This window comes from Sorex fumeus, unplaced genomic scaffold, assembly GCF_029834395.1.
Source record: "Sorex fumeus unplaced genomic scaffold, SorFum_2.1 ptg000008l, whole genome shotgun sequence".
Classification (NCBI taxonomy): Eukaryota; Metazoa; Chordata; class Mammalia; order Eulipotyphla; family Soricidae; genus Sorex; species Sorex fumeus.
In genome coordinates, this window is record NW_026606065.1 from 33104710 (window position 1) to 33129304 (window position 24595).

Consider the following 24595-nt stretch of genomic DNA (forward strand, 5'->3'; position numbering starts at 1 on the left):
CGGAAAACTGGAGAGCTGGGGGGAGGAGACCCAGTCTTGCTCTGAGAGAACCTGGAGATCTCAGTCACGGGTCCTGCATTCCTGGGTTTTTCTGCCAGTTCCCTCTTGGGTGAGCTCATTTGAGCCTGTGGGGAATAGCCTTGAGCATGACTGCAGTTGGGTTCTGGAGGCTCTTGGCTGCTGGGGTTCTACTTGGGGCAGGGAGGGAAACTCAACCCGCCCCCCTCCGAGATGCCCAGGTGAAGACAGCCTGGCACGGGGTCAGGACATCTGCCATGTTTTAGTTTTCTAACCATGTAATCACTTAAAAAGCTACAATATTCTGAATATTTTTATACCATGCTACCTAGGTGGAAAAAAAGCCAGGCAAAATGCAGGAAGATATCCTTGCCGATAAAGACGAAGAAAAGAAAGGAATGTGGGATTCCATTAAAAGGTAATTACTGCTGAGCCTATTCACCGACATGCCAGGTCGGGGTTGCAATCCACCCTCCGTAGACTGTCAGATTAATCAGGTAGGAGACTGGCGCTGTGAGGTTGAAGGAGGCATGATTTTACACTCAGGGGAAGCAAGACCTGCCCAGTGAGGCGGAACCTCAGGACAGTCTGTGGATAATACGTGACTCTGTGTCCTGGAGGATGGACGGGATTTCAAAAGTTGGTGGAGTGCAGGTACTTGGCCAGCAGAAGGAAAAGTGATTCTGGCTGAGGCTCACAGAGTAGAAAGTTGACTTGTTTAGCATGACTCTGTCCATGAGGTCGGAACCCATATCAGTCTAGGAATGGTTCTGTCAAGAGTGTCATGCTCACATGAGGCTTCAGGAGGGAATCAGTTCGTGGCAGGAAGGGGACTTTGTCTGAAAGCTCCTTGGTCATCTTTGTTCTACTCTCTGTCATGGTCAGGAAGCTTTTAGGGTTTTTGTTTGTTTGTTTATTTTGCTTTTTAATTTTATTTTTATAAAGTCATTCACAGTAATTCATTACATTTAATATTCAAACACCAATCCCACTGCCACTGCACCTTCCCACCACCATATTTCAAATGTTTCTACCCCAAATCACAAATCATGCCCCTCAAAGCTTGGCGCATCAGTGACACGTGTCGAGTATGAGCGGTCACGTGGCTGCGTTTGCTCCAGGAATTCTAAAATTTAGAATACGATTATACAAGTAGGTTTACTCTGGGTGAGGCCTATGTTGCTCTCTTCTGGGAGCTTTATTTCTGAGTCTCTGGATCCTGGCCATTGATGAGATTACATGGCGCCAGGGGCAGTTTGTGGGTGTGACTGCCAAGCTACAGGTAATCTGGGGAGCTGAGTGGAGGAGGCCCGGTCCCACTCTGAGAAAGTTTGGAGATTGGGTCATGGGTCTCGCATACCCGGGTTTTTCTGCAGGTTCCCTCATGGGTGAGGCTCATTTGAGCCTATGGAGAGTGACCGTGAGCATAGTGGCAGTTGGGTTCTGGAGGCTTCAGCTGCCAGGGCTCTGTTGAGGCAGGGAGGGAAACTCAGCCCGCCCCCCTCCAATTTGCGCCAGTGAAGACGGGTCAGGAAGCTTTTACAGGGAAATGTTCGCCTGCTCCATAGGGAGGAGGGCTTGTTTCCAAACCAAACTTCAGCACCCACAGAAGTTTCTAGATTGACTGAAGGGCCCGACGATTGGCTCTGTCCCAAACGGAATTGATCCCTGTGCCTCCGGAGGAGCAACCTGGGGGCGTATGCCCACCTCTCCAGCCAGATCAGTGGATCAGTGCCACTGAACTCCATGGAGGAGTGTCCCCCACCCCCATGCCAAACTGCTGAGTTTCTGTCACTGGGTGTGTAAAGGCTAAGGGGGTGACAGGACCCAGAGGCGTCTGATGTGGATGCCCTTGGGAGAGAACATGGAGCGTACATTTTTTTTTATTTTGGGGTCACATTCAGCAATTGTCAGGGGTTACTCCTAGCTCTGCACTCAGGAATTACTCCTGGTGGAGCTTGGGGCCCATATGGGATGCCGGGGATTGAATTCTGGTCTGCTACATGCAAGGCAAACACCCTACACACTGTACTATCACTCCCGCCCCTGGAGCTTCCATCCTTGAGAGCAGAACTTCCCGTGCGAAGGAGCGTTTTGCTCAAGGATAAGAGATACTTCCAACCTCAGCAGATTCTTGGGGTCCTAATCACAGACACTCACACTGTTTTGAATTTTGCCCAGTTTGGGCTCCTTTTTTTACCTTGACTCCTGTCGGAGAGGGAGCGACATGGTCTGCCCCAGATGTGCCCTAAACATGTTTCCAAGAGGACAAGTCCTCATCCCTTCTCTTTGGCGCTTCCCCGGAGAGCAGGTGTGTTTGTGGAGGGTGGACCAGAACCTGCACCTTTCAGAAGCACTGCTGTCTGTGGGCTTCAAGGTAGAGAGAGGGAGGGCTAAAGGTAAACTGAGGCACAGCTGAAAAGAGTTCAGGAGCCAAGAAATGCTTTGGTAGAAAAGCAGAGGTAAGTGTAAGGGATACTGAGTCCACCGTGTATTTAAGTACCTTTCACTTTTTTATTTGGTGGCCTCACTCAGCAGTGCTCAGGGATTACTCCTGGCTTTGTGCTCAGGGATAACTTGGAATGATATGGGGTGCCAGGGATTGAACCCAACTCGACTGCACGCAAGGCAACAAATTACTACTGTCCTGGCACTCCGGCCCCTTCTTTCACTTTTCTAATCCTAATTTTAATCCTGAGATAGATTCCCCCACCCCCCCCCCCATTCACACACACACACATACACTAAATTAACCCATTGTTCTTATTTGACAGCTTATATAGTAAGAAAGGCTGGAGCGATAGCACAGCGAGTAGGGCGTTTGCCTTCCAAGCGACCAACATGGCCCACCCGAGTTCGATTCCTCCACCCCTCTCAGAGAGTCTGGCAAGCTACCAAGAGTATCCCGCCCGCACAGCAAAGCCTGGAAAGCTCCCCATGACGTATTCGATATGCCAAACACAGTAGCAACAAGTCTCAAAATGTAGACGTTACTGGGCCCGCTCAAGCAAATCGATGAACAACGGGAGGACAGTGACAATGATAGTAAGAAAAGATCGGAATAATGCTTCTGTCCTAATAATTCCTAGTTTGCAAATATATCCCATGAGAGCTGTAAATTAGCAAATTGTAGTCATTCTAAGTATCCGCATTTTTTAAATGAGATGTTAAATTAAGAATTCTAAACAGGAAGAAAAGAAACTCCACTAAAAATATCACCACCGGCACCAGCACCACCCCCAAAAAAAGTACCCAGTCACTTTTGTACCTGAGAGAGAGCCTTCTGGAGACCACTGCTGGATCCAGATAGTGGCGAGAACGGTGCCAGAGCCCGAGGGGTCTGCGGGACAGGAAGCAGCCGATGATGTTCACCCCCTGGGCTGGCTCTTGCTCAGGGGCTGCCCAGACCTTACAAGTCTGGTCTGGTCTCTGGTGCCCACTTGGTGGACGCTGTCCACACATCTGTCCACAGACGTGCTGAGCGAGGGCTCCTTAACATGGTGTTTGACCATGGGGAGCCCCACGCAGCTCTTGGGGTCCTCCCTAACCCCAGACAGTGGCCTCTGCTCCGGGGGTCCACAAGCTGGCATCCCCCTCATGATTGGCCTGATGACGTCTCAGCTCGTGTTTGTGACTAGCACAAGCTTTGTACCTCACACGGAGCAGAAAATACCACTGACCTGGAGAGAATAGAGCAGCAGTCGAGACTTTTTTTTTCTTTTTTGGGTCACACCCAGCAATGCTCAGGGGTACCTCCTGGCTCTGCACTCAAGAATCACTCCTAGTGGTGCTTGGGGAACCATATGGGATGCTGGGAATCGAACCTGGGTCACCGCGTGCAAGGCAAACGCCCTACCCGCTGTGCTATCACTCCAGCCCCAGGATATATTTTCAATCCTAAAACTTCAACTTGCGAAGTGTCTTAATGCTATTATAATGGTTAAGATAAACACCCAGTTGCCACGTAGTCGCTTTTCACCTGGAAAAGCATTCCTGCTTTTATGAGAACATTTAGTATTTTACCCCCATATAAAACTGTGCAGGTGTGCATTAAAGGCCTGTCCATCTCAAATTTTATTTTAAAGTTTCACAAGAGGGCTGCACAAAAAAGAAGAAAAACCGGAAACAGATGTTCTGAACATTTTTTCAGTTGCTTCTGGACATTTATATGAACGGTTTTTAAGGTGGGTATGTTTTGTATGCTTGGAAACACTCATTCTTCACAAAGAATTTTGAAAGGTGAAATGAAAAGCAGTAGGGAACAGGCCTCTGTTTGCTTGGTGCTCAATCCTCTTTCCCACAGGGAACTGCTATTATTGATATCTGCCAAAGATGCAAGCAAATACACATTTTTAAAGCTCCTTTTAATTAAAGCAGTAGCAAAGCATATACTACTCTGTATACTTTCTTATAATTATATTCATTGTTTGATTTGTTATGTTCATTGCTTGATTTTAATTTAAAATTGTGAGGGAAAACACATTTTAAATACAGTGAAATCTCATGAGTTTTATTTGGAATACTGTATTATAAATAAAAAACTAAAAAAAACTTTAAAAAATGGAATTTTTAAAAATTAGATGCGTGACAATGTATACTCAGTAAATTTCCTTTTCCCCATGAAGAAATTCCTTATTTCTTCAGGAGGGATGTGGGGAGGGAAGGGAAGTCAACTTAGGAGCTACAGAGGGCTGTTTCCTTACAGTAGAAATACTTCAGGATGTTTGAGTATGTATCGGTACAGTAAAACGGATCTTCAGATTCATCTCTACCTTCACAGGAGGGATAGATTAGCAAAACAGGTGTCTTGCCAGTGAATGGATCCAGATAAATCAGTCCTTCCGCTTCGGGTTGCATACAACTGAGATTAATAACAAGTGGTGCGCCCAGCGCCGAGATGGCAGCTGCCCATCACCCAGACTGAGCTGTACTGGGGCTTGGGGTGCTTACATTATATTCTTCATGCAGAGTCGGGGAGCAGCCTGACCATTTCAAGATACTCCTTCTGTTTCCCCGTAACTCACCCTCTCTGACTAATACCCCAGTATTTAAACATCTTTAACACATATCCTTACCAACCCTTATTGATGTTCACTTACTGGGTTTAATGTTCTCTTACACAGAATCATGATGCTTTCTGTTTTACGCCACACTAAAACACCTGTGAAGTTCTGGTTTCTAAAAAATTATCTGTCACCAACATTTAAGGTAAGTGCATTAATCCTTTCGCTATGGGATGTCGAATGTTTGAATAATAAATTCTTCTGTATTGTTTTTAACTTCCTATACTTTTTCTCTTTTCCTGTGAGTCTTTTGGAAAGTATATTTATTCAAATGGATTTTAATCAATTTTAAAACTTGGCTGTTTCTGTCTAAAAGAAAAATCATCTGCAGTTTCTATGTAAAGAAGTATTTAGAAGAGTAGAGGAAATGGATTATTTTCCACTTATCTCAAAATCAGAAGAGATTTTTCATGAAAATAGAGGGACTTTTGGCGTGAAAAAATACATGCAGATGGTCAGTAAAAATAACTTGATTCTGTTACATTTCTACATAGAAAGACAGAAACAGTCTCAAGAAAATGGTAAAAAGATACTCTAGGATCTCCACTAACAGAACTGAAAACAGAAAGTGTTTTGGTCTTTGGGCGGTGCTTTTGTTGGGTTATTGGCTTATGGGGCACTAGCTTTAGGAATTTTATAATTAGAAGATTTAAGATGACCAGCATCAGTTACGTTTTACAAAAACCCCCTCATGCACAAGCCATGTTGTTCCGATTCTCACATCTCATTAATGAGGTTCCTCGGAAGTTCGGATCATTCAACAACAGTTCAAAGGAGCCCTCGACCAAAGCGCATGGTTTGGGAAAGCAGAAATGAAAATCAGCAGCCATGCGTTTGCTCAGTGCTTGACTGATGGCATTACTCAGTTGTTCTGCAAGAAGTAGTCCCGCACATTCCCAGAAAACCAAGACTTGGGTGTTGAGGAACAGACTCGCGCACGCGCGCACACACACACCTTCCGGAGGTCCCAAGACCACCAGTGTGTCAGTGTGTCAGTAATTTTCTGGGACTCCCAGAACCGAGGGGGGACCTCCTAGTCTCGACTGCAGTTCATTATGGTAGATGGAGGCAGAGGACAGCTGGGGAAGCAAGCACCTGGTAGAAGAGTGTCTCCCGGGGCCTTGTCACCTTGAGGAGTGATGCTCACCCAGTGGAGCATCACAGTGATGATGCCCAGGGAGATGTCAGCTCCCACTGGCTCATCACTGAAGTTTTATTTCACATGCCATGGGGCAAGACAGAGCCTGGGTCAGCCGTGCGACTCTGCAGAGTGACAGAGGCCATCTGTGAACTCAGATGCAACGTGCCTAGTCACAGCCGCGGGCATGTCCTCAGCTTCTGGGCATCACTGGTTTGCAGTACGGGTGCGGAAAGGGTCTCGCGCGTGTCCCTACACCTCCTCTCAGCACTCGGTTCTTGTCTAGAGTGATCATTTCCAGCTGTCTTCGGCACAGCCGTCCCTTCTCTGTCCCAGCTGCCCTCCCCCACCACCACCTTGACAGCTTCCGACCACGGCCAGTCCTCCGGGCCCTTGTTTCCGCCGGCCTGGTGTGTGAAATAAAGCACCTTGAAAGAGGCTCGCTTCTGCTGTTTCCTCCCTCGGGTCCGCATGCTGACTTGGCCATCTGTTTCCAGGAAGTCATCCCGCACATGGCCAAGGAGTACGGGTTCCAGTACGAGCTGGTCCAGTACAGGTGGCCCGGGTGGCTCCACCAGCAGACGGAGAAACAGAGGATCATCTGGGGCTACAAAATCCTCTTCCTCGATGTCCTTTTCCCTCTCGCGGTGGACAAGATCATTTTTGTTGATGCTGACCAGGTAATGATTAGCTATTGCTTGTAGCAGAACTTAATTGGTTTTGTTTATTTGCTTGTTTGCTTGTTTTGTTTTGTTTTTGTACTACACATGGAATTGCTGTCAGGGATCACTCCTGGAAGGCAAGGAAAAGCATATGAGGTGCCAAGGATCGAACCCAGGTCGACCATGTACAAGGCAATGACCTACCTGAGCACTGTCTCTCTGGCTTCACCCTAACAACAGTTTTAGGCCCTTTGAATATAGGGAAATCCCTCTGTTGTTTAATACTGTTTGTGTTGCCAGACTGAGTGAGCGTATAGGACACGATCATGTTCGATAAGCAGCTTAGCTTTTCTCAAATAAAAAGTCATAGTTCCAGGAGAAACCAATTTTTAAAAGTGCCATTTATTATTATTTTTATTATAAATTAGGATAATATTTAGGGCTGGAGCGATAGCACAGAGGGTAGGGCATTTGCCTTGCACACGGCCAACCCAGCCAACCCGAGTTTGATTCCTCTGTCCCTCTCAGAAAGCCTGGCAAGCTACCGAGAGTATCTCGCCCGCACGGCAGAGCCTGGCAAGCTCCCCGTGACATATTCGATATGCCAGACACAGTAACAACAAATCTAACGATGGAGACGTTACTGGGCTCACTCAAGCAAATCCATGAACAACGGGAAGACAGTGCTACTATCTAATAGAAGACATCCTTCTCTCCTTCATGAGGCTGGAGACTGTTGAAAAGTGAAACCTGGGGCTGGAGAGATAGAACTGACTCATAGAAGGAATAAGCCCTGCCGGGGATGACCCCAAACCAAAAATGGATAAAAAAGTTAATAATAGCCTTATATTCCATTAAAACACTGAGAATAATCAGAAGATTTTTCTTTGTGATTCACACTGATATTTTCCATTATACAGTAATGACGTTTAGTACAAACAGGATTTTGAAATAATCCATACCTTGAAAAGGTTGTAGCACTGTCCTCTGGTTGTTCATAGATTTGCTCGAGCAAATGTGAGACTTGTTGTGACTGTGTTTGGCATATCGAATACGTCACGGGGAGCTTGCCAGGCAGGACATAAATATATGCCCAAAATACATCTTGTTTAAAATACTTTTGTTAAAAATAATGTAACAGGCTGTGCTAGAGTGCTTGCCTTACATGAGTAATACCCTGGGTCCAATTATCCACAACCCCCCCCACCACACACACACACACACACACACACACACACACACACACAAATTGATGTCACAGGGGTGAGAGTGATAGTATAGTGCCCTGTACGTGGCCGACCTGGGCTCAATCCCCACCACCACATATGGTCCTTCACACTGCCAGGAGTGCTCCCTGAGCACAGAGCCAGGAGTATTCTCTGAGCTCTGAGAGTTGTGCCCCCAAAACCAAAAAAGATCAAAAAACTTCTTTTAAATTGACGTTGATGTCACTGGCTTAAAACCAGTGACATGTAAACTAGTGTAAATATAAACTAGTATAAATATCAACTTTTATATAAGTATAAAAGTATTATATAAAATTGGGTTTTTTGCTTTCATATGTAATTGCGAGGGGAAAGTTTAGAAACTTAGTTAATGCAGACTCCGTGAAAGGGCTGAGAATATTTTCTCTGTCTCTGCAATGAGGAATTCGCAGTTTCAGGGTCTCGTCCTAATGCGATATTCCTCAGAGGAACAATTTCAATTGCTTAGATTGTGAGGCACGACCTCAAAGAACTTCGCGACTTGGACCTGGATGGTGCCCCGTATGGGTACACCCCGTTCTGTGACAGCCGCACGGAGATGGATGGATATCGTTTCTGGAAAACAGGATACTGGGCATCACACCTCCTCCAGAGGAAGTACCACATCAGGTGAGAAAAATTCACACCCAGCAAGCAGATAACTGACTCCGAGTGCCGGTAATCAGAGCAGTGGCAGCAGACAGGACAGGACTCGGCAGGCATTAACTCGTCAGATCATCGCCAGCGCATTTTGAGATGTACCAAAATGCATCGTTACCCCCATTTTGTAGATGTGGAAACTGTGACACGCAGGGCTCCTGTGACTTGGCCAGGTCCACAGTGCTCGTTCATAATCAGTTATGAAGGTGATATAGAAAAATCAGCACACGGGATGTCGACATGTCTGTGGTAGCAGGAGAGCACTGCCTTCACGGCCAGCACTGCTTTGTGGGACCGTGCGTTTTGTGTGCTTTGAAGCGACTTGAGGTGACCTTAGGACTGCACAGACCCTCTCGGTGTTAGAAAAGATTTCAGCCCCTTGGAAATAGTGTCAGACCTGGGGAGCAGCTTTGACAGAGGTCACAGTCTCAGACCTGACAGCGTCTAACGCTGATGCCAGCCCTGGGGACAGGGGAAGCACACACACACACACACACACACACACACACACACACACACACGAGACTTTCACGGCATTTCCATTGTGCATTGCAGTGCCTTATATGTCGTGGACCTCAAGAAATTCAGGAGACTCTCAGCAGGCGACAGACTCCGGGGCCAGTACCAAACTCTCAGTCAGGACCCAAACAGCCTCTCCAACCTGGACCAGGTGAGCACAGTGTGGACGTGTAACTTGCAGTTCCACTAACAGTCCTGACTCTTCCAACCTCTCTCACCCTCGGAAGCCTCAAAATCTGTGTTGTTGTGGTTTTTTTTGTTTGTTTTTTTGTTTTTGTTGGTTTTTTTTTTGTCATTATTATTGTTGTTGGGCTGGAGCGATAGCACAGCAGGTAGGGCTTTTGCCTTGAAAGCGGCCACATGGCCGACCCGAGTTCGATTCCTCCGCCCCTCTCGGAGAGCCCGGCAAGCTACCAAGAGTATCTCGCCCGCATGGCAAAGCCTGGCAAGTCCCCGTGACGTATTCGATATGCCAAACACAGTAACAATTGTCACAATGGAGACTTTACTGGGCCCGCTCGAGCAAATGATGAACAACGGGAGGACAGTGACAGTGACAGATTATTGTTGTTGTGGGGGTGGGGAGACACCTTGTGGTGCTCATGGGCTGTACCAGGCTTTGCTCAGGAGTGGTCCTCGGGAGCACTCCGGGGTCACATGCCGTGCAGGAGCTTCAGACCCAGGTCAGCCTCACGCAGGGCGTGCGCCTTAACTGGGCACTGCCTTTCTGGTCAAAATTCAAAACCTTTCCAGTTTTTCTCTTCCTTCTGCAATTCTCAGTTGAATATCCCCATGGAATTTTTTCAGTTCAAGCTTGATGTCTTCAAAACTAGTTGCTTTTCTGGAGCCGGTGACATCGGACAGTGGGTAGGGCACTTACTTGCCTTACGTACGGCTAACCTGGGTTCCGGCCCCAGCACCGATATGGTCTCCCGAGCATCGATTGCCAGGAGTGTTCTCTGAGCACGAAAGCAGGAGTCCGCCCAGAACACCCCTTGGTGTGGCCCCCAAAACAAATCAGACAAACTAGTAGCAGTGTTTTCATTCATCTCTCCTCACTCCACTCTCCCTCTATCTCTCTAAACATACTTCCTTGGCCCCGCTGCCATATAGGGTATTTTTGGGGTTGTTTTGTTTTGTTCTGTTTTTTGGCATTTTTTTAGCAAATACCTCTTTCTTCATGATGCCAGGATTTTGCTACTGTATCTGAAACCTTAAAAATTTAAATGGGCTAGAGCAGTAGCACAGCGGGTAGGGCGTTTGCATTACAAGCAGCCGACCCAAGTTCGATTCCCAGCATCCCATATGGTCCCCCAAGCACTGCCAGGAGTAATTTCTGCATGCACAGCCAGGAGTAACCCCTGTGCATCGCCGGGTGTGACCCAAAAAGAAAAAAAAAGGATTTAGACAAAATTGAAGACCTACTAGGAGGAAGAAATATTTCCTCCTCCCAGTCAGTGAGTATAGACTCTTCTTAGAGTGCTCTGCTCTGTACTTTCCCCTGGTGCCTGCTGAGCCCCAGCTGGGAGCCAGACATTCGCCTGACCCGCGGGGTGGAAGGGCGGCAGGGCACGCAGCAGATCCATGGTGCTGCCTGCTCCTGGTAGAGTAGCTAAGCAGTGAACCGCATGTAGGTAATGAGTGTGTCCGGCAGAGGGTGACTGAGCCGAGACTGGTGGGCAGGGCCAGGGCTTGCCCTGGTAAACAGGGTGGCCATGTTCCCCAACAGAGGTGGCATCTGAGTGACCGTGAGGGAGACCCTGGCCATGACATGTCTGTGAAAACTCCTGGCAGAGGGGGTACCACAGAGGTGCCAAGGAGGGGTTGGCCGTGACGTGTGGGGGATTATAGAACAGGGGTACTTAGTCCAGGGCCACTCTAGAGAAAGGCCCAGGTATAGATGCCTCCACGTGTCTCAGTCAGGGGCTTGCCTGTCTGGGCAGTTTAAGGACAAGGAATTCTGGAGTAGAGGCCTCTGTGCCTCTTCCAGAACAGAATCTCAGAGACCCGTGCAAAGCTTTGTGTCAAGTGGCCACCGGAAGCCCCCAGAAGTACAGAGCTCGGACACAGTGCTCAGGGGAGTGGCAGCCAGGGACAGACCCAACACCCCATGCCTCCTGGAGCTCGTGCAGGGTCCCCCACACCACTCGCATGCTCCGGGGGAACCAGCCCCTTGAGCTGGTGGGGGGAACAGTGCTCCCTGCGGCAGGGACGTCAGCGGCGTCTCAGGGAAACGTTGCTCTCTGCAGGACCTCCCCAACAACATGATCTACCAGGTGGCCATCAAGTCCCTCCCACAGGACTGGCTGTGGTGCGAGACCTGGTGCGACGATGAGTCCAAGCAGAGTGCCAAGACCATCGACCTGGTGAGTGGCCGTGGAGGGGCGTTTGGCGGGACACGCAGATTCTCTCGTCTGCCGTCACAGCCACTCTGGCAGCGGCGAGGGGACCCTCGGGGCGGCCCCCGCATCTAATGGTTTGCCGGGTGGGCCCACGGGACTTGGGGAAGAATCGCCGGCATGGCCGTGGCTCCTCCGAGGGGCAGGATGCTGGGAGCAGAGCACTGAACAGGGGCGCCGGGAGGGCACGGGCTGGCCACCAGTCCCTGGGCTCGCCGTCCACTGCACACACAGACGGCGGGAGGGCGGCTTAGAAACACAGATCTCGGGACCCTCCTGCAGTCTAGCATGCCCAAAATCCTGGCCGCCGGAGGAATGAGGGTCGCATAGCGTGAACTGTGTGGGGGCAGTTTCCATCCTGGGGGCCTCCCTGTCAGGGCATGGCGCGTGCCCGAAACCAAGGTCCCTCATTGTGGTGGCCAGGAAGGGCCTCGCCACAGACCTGTTAAGAAGCTCACCTCAGGCCCACCTGTTCAGAGCCCGCGGGTGCAAGAAACATCCCTGGGCCTTTGTTTGACTGAAACCCAATCGTGAACAGCTTTGTAGTGCTCTTTCATGTAATCCAGTGTAGCACTGCACTGTAGCCCTGTCCTCCCGTTGTTCATCAGTTTGCTCGAGTGGGCCCAGTAATGTCTCCATTGTGAGACTTGTTGTTACTGTTTTTGGCATATAGAATACGTCACGGGGAGCTTGCCAGGCTCTGCCCTGCTGGCAGGATACTCTCGGTAGCTTCCCAGGATAACCCAATATACAAAAACAAATTCAAACACCTCATACCAGTGAGAAGAGCACATTATTAAAAATACTGGGAACAATCTCTGTTGGCAGGGAGGTGGTTAAAAACAAAAACAAAAAAACTCATTCACTGCTGGTGGGAATGTTGTTGAGTTCTACCCCTATGGGAAAATTTTTTTAAAGAAAGAAAAAGGAAAAAGAACCCGCTCTGGCGGAAGCTCGTCCAGGGGGTGCGGTACCCAGGAAGGACCAGGCAGGGCACAGTGCAGTGGAGCTTCAGTGTGCCAGCGGCATGTGGGCATCCCCGTGGCCACTAGGTGGCGGCAGTGCCCCGAGCAGCAGCCCCGACTACCGAGCAGCTGGGCGGTGCACACCGTTTCCTTGTTCGGACACCAAAAGAGAACATCGCTGACATTATATTGATCACTTGGAAGTCCGGCCCCTTACTGCCTAGCCCTGTTTCCTACCTCAGCCCTTGCATCCCTGTCGCAGAGTGGGCCCCAGCGTTGGGAAGGTGGCCTCATGCCCAGTCTTGCTGCCTGACCTCAGCCCTTGGCGGGAGCAGGCAGCAAGGCCAGAGAAGGGAGCTCCAGACACGCCCTCCCCACTGCCCAGGCCTCTCTGGGGGGCAGGGGGTGGTGCCTTGGGAAGTATCTGCCTCTCTGTGTGTGTTTTTGTGTGTGTGTGTGTGTTGGCCACTGTCTGGGTCATCTGGGTTCATCTCCTTCCCCAACTGCCCACACCCAGCCCAGAGGCACATCCTGGCCTCAAGCTGGGCTACAGGCAGAAGCCGAACCCACCATTCCTGCGTCCATCTTCCCCTTGTACCTGGAGTCTCCCCAGAAACTTGCTCACGGCACCCCTGGCGCACACAGCTGTTGGACCCGCCCCCTCCCAGGGCAGCCTGGGTTCGGTCTCCCAGCCCGTCTGCAGATACGCACGCACCATGCCGTCTTTCTCCTGGGGAGCTGGCGTTGACCTACAGTCGGTGTTTTCCCCACTGTGCCCCGTAAGCAGCATGCTTTAGTATTTCTCAGGCCTGAGGGGTTTGCAGAGGGCTCAGAACTCCACAGCTGTTGGGATTTTTGTCTGTTGGTTTTTATTTGTTTGTTTTTTGTTTCTGCTTTTTGGGTCACACCCGGTGATGCACAGGGGTTACTCCTGGCTCTGCACGCAGGAATTACTCCCGGCGGTGCTTGGGAGACCATCTGGGATGCCGGGAATCAAACCTGGGTTGGCCACGTCCAAGGCAAATGCCCTCCCCGCTGGACTATCGCTCTAGCCCCACCTATCAGTGTTTTGATATATGAGTTCCACTTCCGTGGTGTTTCATTGACCACAATCTTTAATTAGAACAAAGGTGTAGAAGAGACGAAATCCTTTTGCTGAAGGAATACAAGGCAGATGGTTTTAGTCTGTGGAAAACAACGCCTAAAGAAAAGGCAGGCAGATGTTTATCACGTAACTTGCTTTTTGAAATCAAAACATTTAGCAGAACTGTTTGGCAGCCTCCGAGCGACCCATCAGTATGTCTTTAAATGGTTTATTGAGATCTCTCTTGACGTATTTGCTCATGGCCAACATGCACCAGAATTTGTCGGTTCACTTCATCCTTTCTCTAAAAAACTCGTTTCATTACTTCTGGTATTTCACACCTGATGCTCAGAGCTCTGCCTTTTATTAAAAGCATTTCCTTTGCTTATGATAGCAGTATCCTCAAGCATTTCCTTGAGGTGTCCAAAGTGTGGTTTCCTTGTTAACAAAACTTTTGTTTTGACTTTCAGTGCAATAATCCCAAAACAAAAGAACCCAAACTAAAAGCTGCTGCCAGGATTGTCCCCGAATGGGTGGAATACGACACTGAGATTCGCCAACTGCTCGATCAACTGGAAAACAAGAAGAAAAGTGCAAGTAAGTCTACGTCCTGTGCTGGCGAGTGAGCCAGGGTCCCTTCTGGTGATGCCACACTGTACCTGCCTCCAGCTCACAGCCTAGTGAATTAGGGGAGGGGGGGTGAGTCTTACCCAGAGCAGCACCAGATGGGCCTCCCACCCCGCCAAAGAAAATGACATTCGTGAATGTGCAGTAGTCCAGCATAAAGATAACAGTTTAGCATAAAGACACAGTAAAACAAGATTATTCTGTAAGTGAGACAGTTTTAAGGGAAGAACAAGATGAAAGTAGAGGAGGGAAAGAAGAAAAAGCAAAAGGGAAGGAAAGAAAAGGCCCCAAATGACCCCACATGAAACACGGAGCCAAAGTTTCTTATTCACAAGTTGATGCAATTTGTGTTAAACTTGGAACGTTGAAGTGTGTGAGCCCTGGCCTCCAGTGCTGGAGTGGAGCCGTGAAAGTTGCTAGTTCCCTGAGAGCCAGGAACACTCTCCCCCCACACACACCTCGCACCTCTAAAGTCTTTCTGCATCTTCTTTAGGAAGAATTCCAGAGGCATTGTCATTCATTCTTTTTAAGGCATTTCTTTGAATTCAGTGAAGTCTTGAGATTTTGTTGGGAGGTTTGTGTTCACAGAGGCCGTCCTACTAGTAATGGAGCCATTGAAATTGTGGAACAGGATGCATTTTGGTTCTTTTAACTTGAAACATGATTTTAACTTGAAAATGATGGTTTTGAATTCTGAAAACAGTGGTTTTTAAATTCTCTTCAATCCGTTCTTGCAATGCAGAAGCAGCCGCTCTGTCCTGCGCCCTCACCTGTACTGGTGCTCACTGGCATGTGTGAGTGTGGGGGTGGGGACAGGAGGGAGGGTGGGGGGGAGATGCATTTTTTTTCTTTTCTTTTTTTGCTTTTTTTTTTTTTTTTTTTTTTTTGCTTTTTGGGTCACACCTGGCAATGCACAGGGGTTTCTCCTGGTTCATGCACTCAGGAATCACTCCTGGTGGTGCTCGGGGGGCCCATATGGGATGCTGGGAATTGAACCCCGGTTCGCCGCATGCCAGGCAAACACCCTTCCCACTATGCTATTGCTCCAGCCCCCTGGGAGATGCATTTCTGTCCTTCAGAAGAGACTAGTCTACAACTTGTTGCATTGAGGATAGGAAGGTGGACGTGGTTGGTCTTATCTTTCGAAGCCTCTATTACTAGGTGTTAGATCCAGGAGATAAGAGCAATCAGGTTCACCCTTGGCCCTCAGAGCTCAAGAATTGGCAGGTGAAAATGCAAGTAGCTGCTCTACAGTGGCCATTGTGATGTCCTAAGTTGCTTCAGGCCACAGAATGAAGCAAATAGGTACTTAGCAAAGGGTCAGACCCCCGGTCACCTTCTACAACACCCCACACCTCAGGAAAATTAAAGTTTATTCTGTATGTGAGATTTCAAGAGTTAAGCAACTTTTCCTCCCCTGCAGTTCTGACACATGACGAACTCTAGCGCGCACCAGCTTGTATGAAAAAGATGCAGCGAGAAGAGAAACCTGCCCCCTGCTGGAGATGTGTGGAACTACTGCGAAGACTTTGGGAAGTCCATTCAAGATCAGTGTCTTTAATTGTTTTAATATTATTTAAAACTACACGAGCTTAAGGTATTGAGTACGTGGAAGTCATATGAGAAAGTGCCACTTCGTATTTATAACCAGACTGTCCCTTTTTCCTTCCTGTGTCCAACACTGGGTTTCACCAGTCAAGTGGAATTTCATGAGAGAGGCCAGATGGAGGGAGCTGCATCAGAGCCGCTGGCCCGCCTCCCAGCGCCCAGCTCTGCATGTGTCCACATCTCCTTGTGCATCTCGAGAAGCAGCATAGTTTTTTTTTCCCTCCCTCTGACAATGAAAAAAGGACTTGCAGTTATCTCAGAAGAGCAAAAGAGCAAAACTGTTCTCCTTAGCTGCTGTTTTGGAATGGAGGTGGTGCAGCTCTGTAATCATTTACCTTCAACCCCATGCGCTATTTGTAAATATTTTCAGTGTTTCTACTTTTTCTTTCATAAAATGTTATAGAGGGCTTGTGGGATATGTTCTCTCTTTAAAAAAAAAAAAAAGACCTGGCTTGTTTCATGTTTTCTGGCTCGGGGGCCTCACCCAGCGGTGTTCAGGGCTTAGTGTGTTCAGGAATCACTCCTAGCAGGGCTCCAGGGACCCTCTAAGGGGCTGGGGACTGAGCCCAGGTCAGCCATGTGCAGGACCAGCACCTCCCCCGCTGTACTGGCACTCCAGCACTGGCGTGGTTTGTAGAACTCACTTAACAGCAGTTCGCTTGCCCGGTGTGTTCTGATAATCAATGACTAGGAAGCCACTCACAGTGCTCATCATCGCTGAACGCCCCCTGCTACTGGTCACTCAGAACCGGGCCAGACTCTGTCAGGGGACATTGGTCTGGCTGTTCCCGCCAGTGAGGAGGGGCTCATTCACCCAAGGACTCGGACATGCCTGAGCCAGGCTAGACCAGGGAACGGTCCGGATCAGGAAGCTTCTCACTGCCCACTCTTGGCACACGGCTCGGTGGACTGAAGCGGTTCTGTGTGGGTGGGAACACTTCCGAGAACCAGTAGTTCTTGGTGGGAGAGTGAAGGAGCGTGGCCGGGGTGGGGGTTGCTGGGCCAGGAGCTGGTGGCCCAAGCGTGCTGCCCCAGAGCTCTAAAACTTGGAAGCATGGATTAGAGCGAGGTTGTCGTTCAGCGCTCAGCAGCTCAGCGGGAGGCAGGATGGTGCCAGGATGGCAGTGCCCTCCGGCAGCTTATTAAACAGCCCACGGGCCCTGCAATTCCTGAAAAACTCAAGAGTGAAGCCTCTTGACCACTGAACCTTTGCATCGAGGCTCCAAGGTCGAAGACTCCCGGCCTCTTCCCGTCTCTGCTGACCTCCCTTCACTGCATGCAGATCCCCATGTATGAGAGAGAGAGAGAGAGAGAGTGTATGTGTGTGTGTGTCCCCAGTCATCCTTTAAATGTGATCAGATGTGAGAAAAGAGATTCTCAGAGTTGGAGAGGTTGGGTAAAGATAACTTCTAGTTCAGGTTTTGTCTTAATTTAACATGTTTTAATTGGGGGGGCGGGGGAGATCGGGAGAAAGAGAACAGTTATGCCACCAGGTTAGTAAGGTGAATCGGGAAGTGGCCCCGGTCTACACAGAGCTTCCAGTACTGTTGCCAGCACCCATACGCCGACATAGACCTGCCACACGGCCACACCTTCCAGATTCCTGCCGTCTCCTGATGGAAGGATGTTTGGAAAAGGTTCCCCTGCACGGAGTCAGTAATGTAGTGGGCTCCCTCACGTGGACACCCACACATACACAAGTGCCTGGAATGGGCTGGGCTCTCCTGGAGAACATACTAGGTATTGACAGAGCTAAATAAATCCCCAAGTGAAAATGCTATTAAGGGAAAAGCCTACCCCCAGTGGCACGCCAGAACAGACGCAGGTCACAGGAGGGCAAAGGATGGTCCTGGGTACCACCGTTTTGTCCCTCGGAGGATAAGTGGGATGCCCTGATGAGCCTGGCGGGTGTGCCAGCACTGGCCAGCTGATCCTCGGTGTGTCAAAGGGCTTGCCCTTCGTGTAGGGTAGGGAGCCAGCCTGGGCCGAGGGTGCCCCTGGTATTCCCACAGTCAGGGGGCTCCTGGCCAAAGGTTGTGTCCTAGCATGCCAGGGGGCCTTCCCTGGGCCCACCCCGGGGAGTTGCAAAGTGTCTGCGCTCTGCAGTTAACAAAGGCACAGGCATTTCCGGTAAATAATGGTGAATTTCTGCAAAATCCCACCAGGAGGTGCTGGAGCAATAGCACGGTAGGGTGCTGGCCTTCCACGTGGCCAACCTGGGTTTGATCCCCAAGGGTTCAACCTTATAGGGTTTCCCGAGATCCCTGACTGCAGAGCCAGAATTCCCTGAGCATCACTGGGTGTGGCCCAAAAGGCAAAAACAAACCCACTGCAAAGCCTGCAGTGAAGCAGTCACGTTCTTGTTGGCCGTCTCATTGCCCTGTGGAAGCACCTCAGGAAAGTGACGTCTCAGGGCACAGGCCCAGGGGTAGCTCATGGGAGACTGCACAGAGCACCACCGTCAGGGACGGACAGCACACAGACCTGCTGGCAGCTGCTTCTCTCTCAGCCGAGTGCAGTTCACTCCGCCTTCCTCCAAGGCTTTGGAACCAGCTTTGCCATCTCCCAAGGGCACTGCTCATCACTGGGGATGCCTCTGTCCGAGGGATGCCCAGGAGACAGAGTGAGGCCAGCCAGCCTGGAGTCACTCAAGAGGCCACCCTTTCCGGTCAGCCCCAGGCTTGGGATGGGGTGTTTGGCTCGAGGACAAATGCATTTGCCCTTTATGCTTCTGCTGACCCCTCAGGCCGAGGAAGGATTCACAGAGCCGGTAAGGGGGTACAGGGGGCTGGGGCTGAGTGCTGTGTTTTCAGATACAATGGTCGGGTTTCTTTTTCCCAGAGGGGAGGGGGGGGAAGAGGGGAGAGGAGAGAGGGGAGAGGAGAGAGGGGAGAGGGAGAGAAGAGAGAGAGGGGAGAGAGGACAGGAAGAGAGAGATTCCTCCTTCGCTCCACGCTCCCACCCTCCTCCCACCTCCCACAGAGTTCTCCCGAGACAGGGCTACTCGCTTCCTTGCAGCGACACGAAAATAATCAAGAAACTAAAAAGTTCTACGCTGCAGTCCTCTGCCCTCCTGGACTCTAGAACTGAGAAGTGCTGGGCTTTGGACACCCGAGCTCAGCCGAGGTGCTCCCCTACCTTGCCCCTGCCAGCCCTTCACAGAAACACAGGTTTCGGGTGCAGACTCTGGCTCAGAATGGTGCATGCCGGGATGTGACCAACCTGCCCCCCACCCAAACCTCAGACCCATCTCCGCTCCCGTGAAAGGGCACTTGCCACCTCCTGTTTCCCACGGTGGCCTCAGACTCCATGGAAAGATGAAAAGATGAATCAAAGCCAAGTGCTGATTTGATCATAAATATTTTTATTAAATGTGAAAATACATGGGCATAAAAATAGTACCCATATCTGCAAACGTGCCTGAGACCCCTCTCACGTTCAGATCCTTGACTACGCCAGTGAGCCGGGCAGGAATGGCTCACTCATTTGGGGCGGAGACCCACGGCTACCCCCTCCGTCTCTGGGCTCACCTCCGAGGGCAGCTGTCACCGCAGGTAAGAGGGTCAGCCACAGGCCACAGCAGCAAACCCTGTTACTGTACACAGAGCCACGCAGTGGCCAGTTTTATTCTTGAATCATTCAGCAAATGAGATCATTTAAAATAATAAAAAAAAAACAAAACTATCCCCACTGATTAACATTTGCAATTACAGAGTAAGCCCGCTCCTTCAAGGAAACGCTTGGTTCTGAATACCCTGTCCCTTGGTGTCCCTTGGTGCCAGGGGCCTTCCTCCCACCCTTACGAGTACAGATGGTTGCCCTCGTGGGTGCCCACCGGAGCCAGGCAGACGCCACTCCAACCTGCTGAGCCACATCACACGTTAACAGAACATCATTCGCCGTCCCCACGAATGGAAAATGGGATTCCCGTCAAACGGTGACTCCCATTGCCTCTTCTGCTCTTAAAACCACTTTCAAATCACAGTGCTTCCAAGAACTGTGGGTAGTTCCTTCTCTCCTTCCATCCCCTCAACAAGAGTCCCCCAAAGTCCTGTTGGATACTGCTATGGAGTTCCGAATACTGACTCAAGGGAAAGGCGCCTACTGCTGAGGATCGCTAGTCCCAATTCGTATTCCTCTACCGCCGACGTGGTTTGCCAGTTTGTTTTCCCAGGGGACGGGGCAGCCCACGGCTCCAGGTTCCCTGGCGACAGCTTCCCCATGTTTACGGGCCCCTGTCATGTGCTTAATACTTGCTGGTGTGGAAAACCTCAAGCCGTAGGCCCAGGAGTTCCCCTCAAAGGCAGGGAGGCATCTGAGGCGGGGCCGGCACACCCAGATGACTCTCCCGAGAGCCCCCCCAGAGCCCCCCAGCCCCTCAGCCACTGTGCTTTCCTTCCGGCGGGGCCCTGGGAGGGCTCCGTAGCCCTTTGAGTTCTCCTGTGGGCAGAATGGACGGCGGGAGATGGCGGGCACTGGACACCACGGCTTCCTTCTCATCCCTGAAGGCAGGCAGGTCTGCGCAATGCGGTGACAGTCACTGAGAAGAACCGCCTGAGACTCAGAGATAGAGCGATGGGGGCCCCTGTGGGCCACAGCGGTGGGGGACACAGGTGGGAGTTGCCATCCCCATTCCCTCTGGCCCGCTAGTCGTGGGCAGACCAGCTGGCTGCCTCCTCGGTGTCTCCTGACAACTGCAGACTCCTTCAGCGCGCTCAGGGACACCCTCTGTGGAAGAACTGCCTGGAACGAGGAGCTGCAGCTGCTGACAAAGTGATGACTGGGGGGGAAAGAGTCGGTGATGTCCCTGGGAAAGGGTTTTCCGTAGTGGCTCGGATGTCTGAGGCGTGAGACCAAGTGCAGGCTGGCCCAGGGTCTTGCCTGACGCAGCTTGACGTGTGTCGATGAGAGAGACACAGCAAGCGCCGCTGTCAATCAGGAACTGGCCGGAGTTTTCTTTCTCACGTAGGAATTTCTGCTACGTAGCTTCCAGGACGACCGAAAGGAGAAGAGGATTTGTGCTTGGCTGTTGTGGACACGGGGGGCCAGCAAATGCCTCCCGCGACCAAAAATCAAAATGCTCCATTTCATACGAACAATAAATTAGATCCAGACTACTTAGAATGCTGAGGCAAAGGAAAAAAAAAAACTTTTCAGAAGAAAGGTGTCATGATTCTTATCTAAAGGAATTCTTAGAATCTAAACGCAGCATCAATAGTACCATAAATATTTAATGTTCTTGACTAAAGTAACACTTTTTTTTTAAAGGGGAAAAATTACACAGTTTACAAAGACTTGAATAGTGCGTTTCTTAAGAGAAGGTGTCTTAGGAAGAGATGCGATCCAGAGCTGAAGTGCAGGCCGAGCTGGCTGCTTTGTAAACCTGGTTTTTTTTTTCTCTCTGCACAAGAACATCTCGAGGCATCGAGGTCTGAAAAGAGGCAGGTCCGGCGGGGTGGGGCGGGGGTGGGGGGGTGGGGTGCCCTAGACGCCCCTAGACGTCCCCTGGGGCGAGGGAGAGGCTGCCTCGCCTGGTGGTGAGAAAGGGGAGCGGGATTCTGCCGACTGAGGAACTAGACATTCTGAGCCAATCCTGTTACAGGAAATTGTGTTCAACTGACTCCAGTTAAAAAAGTATTTCAGTTCTGCACTGCAACGGTAAGTTTAAATACCACTGCATAGTATTTTAATATAGATCCGATTTACTGTGTTCACATTAAACTGAAGGGCCGGGGTGGGTGGGGGCGGGGGGTCATAATTATATCGCAGTGGTCTTCCGTCATCTTTGGCCGGCACCAAAATCAAACTTGGAAACTTTCAAGCGGATGAACACGGCGTCACCCGAAGCCCAGACCTGCTGCCCTCAGCAGCCCCCTGGGGAGCGGGTCTCCCAGCAGATGGACTCCGTCCACCAGCTCTGTGACCTGCGTGTGCCGTGCGTGTCCGAGGCGGTTCCATCACCCAACGGGTCTTGGCAGGAGGCGGGGCCGCCCCTTCCCAAGGGCCCAGCGAGCACAGACACACCTGGCGGGGAGGTGGGGAGGCAGGGAGAGAGCTGAGCACTGCCAGGAGGAGCCCGCCTCGGGCCCCTCACCAGCCCGCCGGCCCCCTGCTGACCCCACAGAGGGCCAGAGATGGCTCCTGTCAAAAACAACTCTTTGGTCATGGACAAAAACTGAATGACTGGAAAACGTTTTCGCTTAGGATCCTGGAACACAAGGTTGGTTTGTGTTTAATCTTTTAAAAACTCGTGGGGAAGTGCAGAAGAAGAACGGTTGGTTTAATTGAAGTGGAATTTGAATCGAAACGGTCCGCCTGAGCCGAAGGGGTTGAACCCCTGCCATGAGTTCCAGCTCCTGTGGAAAGGGTTGCCACCACCGCCGCCCTGCTGGCTCTCTGCGTCCAGGGGGTCTTCCCCATCGTCAAACTTCTTCCGCATTTCTGTAAGAAGAAGCCAGCCATGAAGATCCAGCTGCTGGGGGGGTGAGGAGGGTGGGGTGGGGGTGGGGAACGGGGACATGCACCTCTTCCTCGACCCTCGCATGGACCAGATGGCCAGGCCACCGGGGGCTCACTGGAACACAGGCCCCCTCATCTCTCCTCACCAAGGGGGCTCTCCAAACCCTGACCATGCAGTCCCAAGCGACGTCAGCCTGGGGCTGCCCCATGCTCTCCTGCCCCCGTGGTGCCTTCCTAACCACGCTCTCTAAGCTTGCAGGAACAGGCCAGTTGCTCCTTAAGCTTGCGGGAACAAGCCTGTCACTCATCTGTGTGGCGGGAAGGAACCAGAGGCCCCCCACTACCGACAGACTACTGAAAGCCCAAACATTTTTAGTTGTCTCTGGCAGAGAATAAGGCGATGAGGCGTCGCCCTGCTGTGTGCCCGCCGGGGGACCCAGCTCTGTCCACTGCAGGCTGGACACCGCCCCCAGGCCTGACCCTGCCCACTGTGCCCAGAGGAGAGCAGCCCCGCCCTGGCACCTGGGTCCGAGAGCACTTCCTTCGCGGCTGCTATGTCAATAAACTTTTTCTCCGCCTTCTTCTTCTCCTCTTCGTTCTGGAAGTTATCCGGGTGCCACTGCAGAGCTAACTTGCGGTAAGCCTTAATGATTTCTTGCTTTTTGGCGTTTCTGAAAGGATGATTGTGTTATGGTCATGATTACTGCATGTGCCCACAATTCCATTAAAAACAAAGCCAGCCAAGACCCAAGACCCCTGCCCTCCCCTCAGCCCCCCAATAAGTGAGTGACCCAGCTGTTCCAACAGTGCCAAGGGGCTCACTCACAGGCAACATTGCCCAGTTCTGGCAGGTTGGTCAGGGACTCAGCCTCCCTCAGACATGCATTCATGCCAATTAAGACCCCACTGGGAGGAAATGTAAGGGCTCACAACCCGGGATAGACCCTCCTGGAAACTGGGATTTTTGGTTTTGTGTGCTCAGGACTGACTCCTGGCTTGCAGTCAGGGATCACTCCTGGCAGTGCTTGGGGGACCATCTCGGGTGGCAGGTGTCAAACCCAGGTTTGCATGCAAGGCAAACGCTCTACCTGCTAGAATTTCTCCGGCCTCTACACTTGGAATTTCTAAGCCACCAGGATTCCAATCTTGGCTTTAAAAGAGATGCTTCGACTCTTTGAGCCCCGTGTGAATCTTGCTTCTGGATTCACGTCAAGAGCAGAATTTTGGGCTCGACTGAAAGGTGGCCGCCAATCCACGCGTTGGGGAACGCATTCCCCACACAGAGCACGGGCTGAGCGCTCCCTCCCGCCTCTGCCCGCCTTGCGCACTGTTACCCCTGGACACACCCGGGGTCCCCAGCAGAAAAAAAGCCCCATTCCAGATCGCTTTAAGCCTTGAAGCCGTTCACAGAAGGCAGAAGTTTTTAACTTCATGATTAGAAAAAAAACATGCCAGATTTTAAATAGTAGTTCACCTTTTCACTCCCAAGATTTTATAATAATCTCGCTTCTGTGACTGTTTCAGTAGTCTCTGGGCTTTTTCTAGACCTTCCCGAATCTGCTGGTCATTCTCGTTGTGTTCCTGAGCGGTTTCGTAATCCTGAATAGCTGTCAGAACACACAGGAGAGAGCGTGGTTACCAGGAGCTCCTTGGGCCTGTCCTAAAGCCACACCCACCCCTCCCCACCCCACCCCCACCCCCTATGCGCCTCACAGGCAGAACGCCACTCTTCCACTGGGAATGAAGGCTGCGCGCTGCGTCCGCCCCGCACTCGCACTCCTGAATCCTGTGGAGCCAGTCCTGAGACCCCGCTGTCTGGTGCCCCCCATTCACAGTCTGAGGCAGTGCTGTCTGGAGCCCCCGTCCACTTGCTCTCCTGAGGTGCTGCTGTCTGGCCACTTGCAGGCCCCCCTTGCAGTCCCCTCAGCAGCTCTTGGCCTGAAGCAAGATGCTTGCAAGGCCAGCTACGGCTGCATAGTTCCAAAGACTATGGGGCCACAGAAGTACCTCACGTGGCAGAACTCCTTCCTGCATGCACAAGGCCGGGAGTCACTGCCCAGTACTACACAGACACCCTCCCCCTCCCCCCCCGCCAGTCCCCAATAATTATCTTTTACCAGCCACACACGATAGCATAGCGGTAGGGCGT

General features: G+C 51.0%; 2 protein-coding genes across 2 annotated transcripts in view; one reads left to right on the forward strand and one right to left on the reverse strand.

Annotated features, from left to right (window-relative positions):
- The window catches only part of UGGT2 (UDP-glucose glycoprotein glucosyltransferase 2), a 128100-nt gene extending 111711 nt beyond the window's left edge, over positions 1-16389 (forward strand). The window contains exons 31-39 of the mRNA XM_056109679.1: positions 351-436; positions 4104-4202; positions 5142-5226; positions 6717-6899; positions 8595-8755; positions 9341-9455; positions 11554-11670; positions 14223-14349; positions 15803-16389. Of these exons, the coding sequence (XP_055965654.1) occupies positions 351-436; positions 4104-4202; positions 5142-5226; positions 6717-6899; positions 8595-8755; positions 9341-9455; positions 11554-11670; positions 14223-14349; positions 15803-15825 (996 nt within the window). The 3' untranslated portion in view covers positions 15826-16389. The remainder of the gene's footprint in view (positions 1-350; positions 437-4103; positions 4203-5141; positions 5227-6716; positions 6900-8594; positions 8756-9340; positions 9456-11553; positions 11671-14222; positions 14350-15802) is intronic.
- A 2939-nt stretch (positions 16390-19328) lies between these two features.
- DNAJC3 (DnaJ heat shock protein family (Hsp40) member C3) overlaps positions 19329-24595 on the reverse strand; it is a 55389-nt gene continuing 50122 nt past the window's right edge. The window contains exons 10-12 of the mRNA XM_056109929.1: positions 23921-24053; positions 22969-23117; positions 19329-22428 (exon numbers count right to left, since the gene is read on the reverse strand). Coding sequence (XP_055965904.1) covers positions 22268-22428; positions 22969-23117; positions 23921-24053 — 443 coding nt within the window. The 3' untranslated portion in view covers positions 19329-22267. The remainder of the gene's footprint in view (positions 22429-22968; positions 23118-23920; positions 24054-24595) is intronic.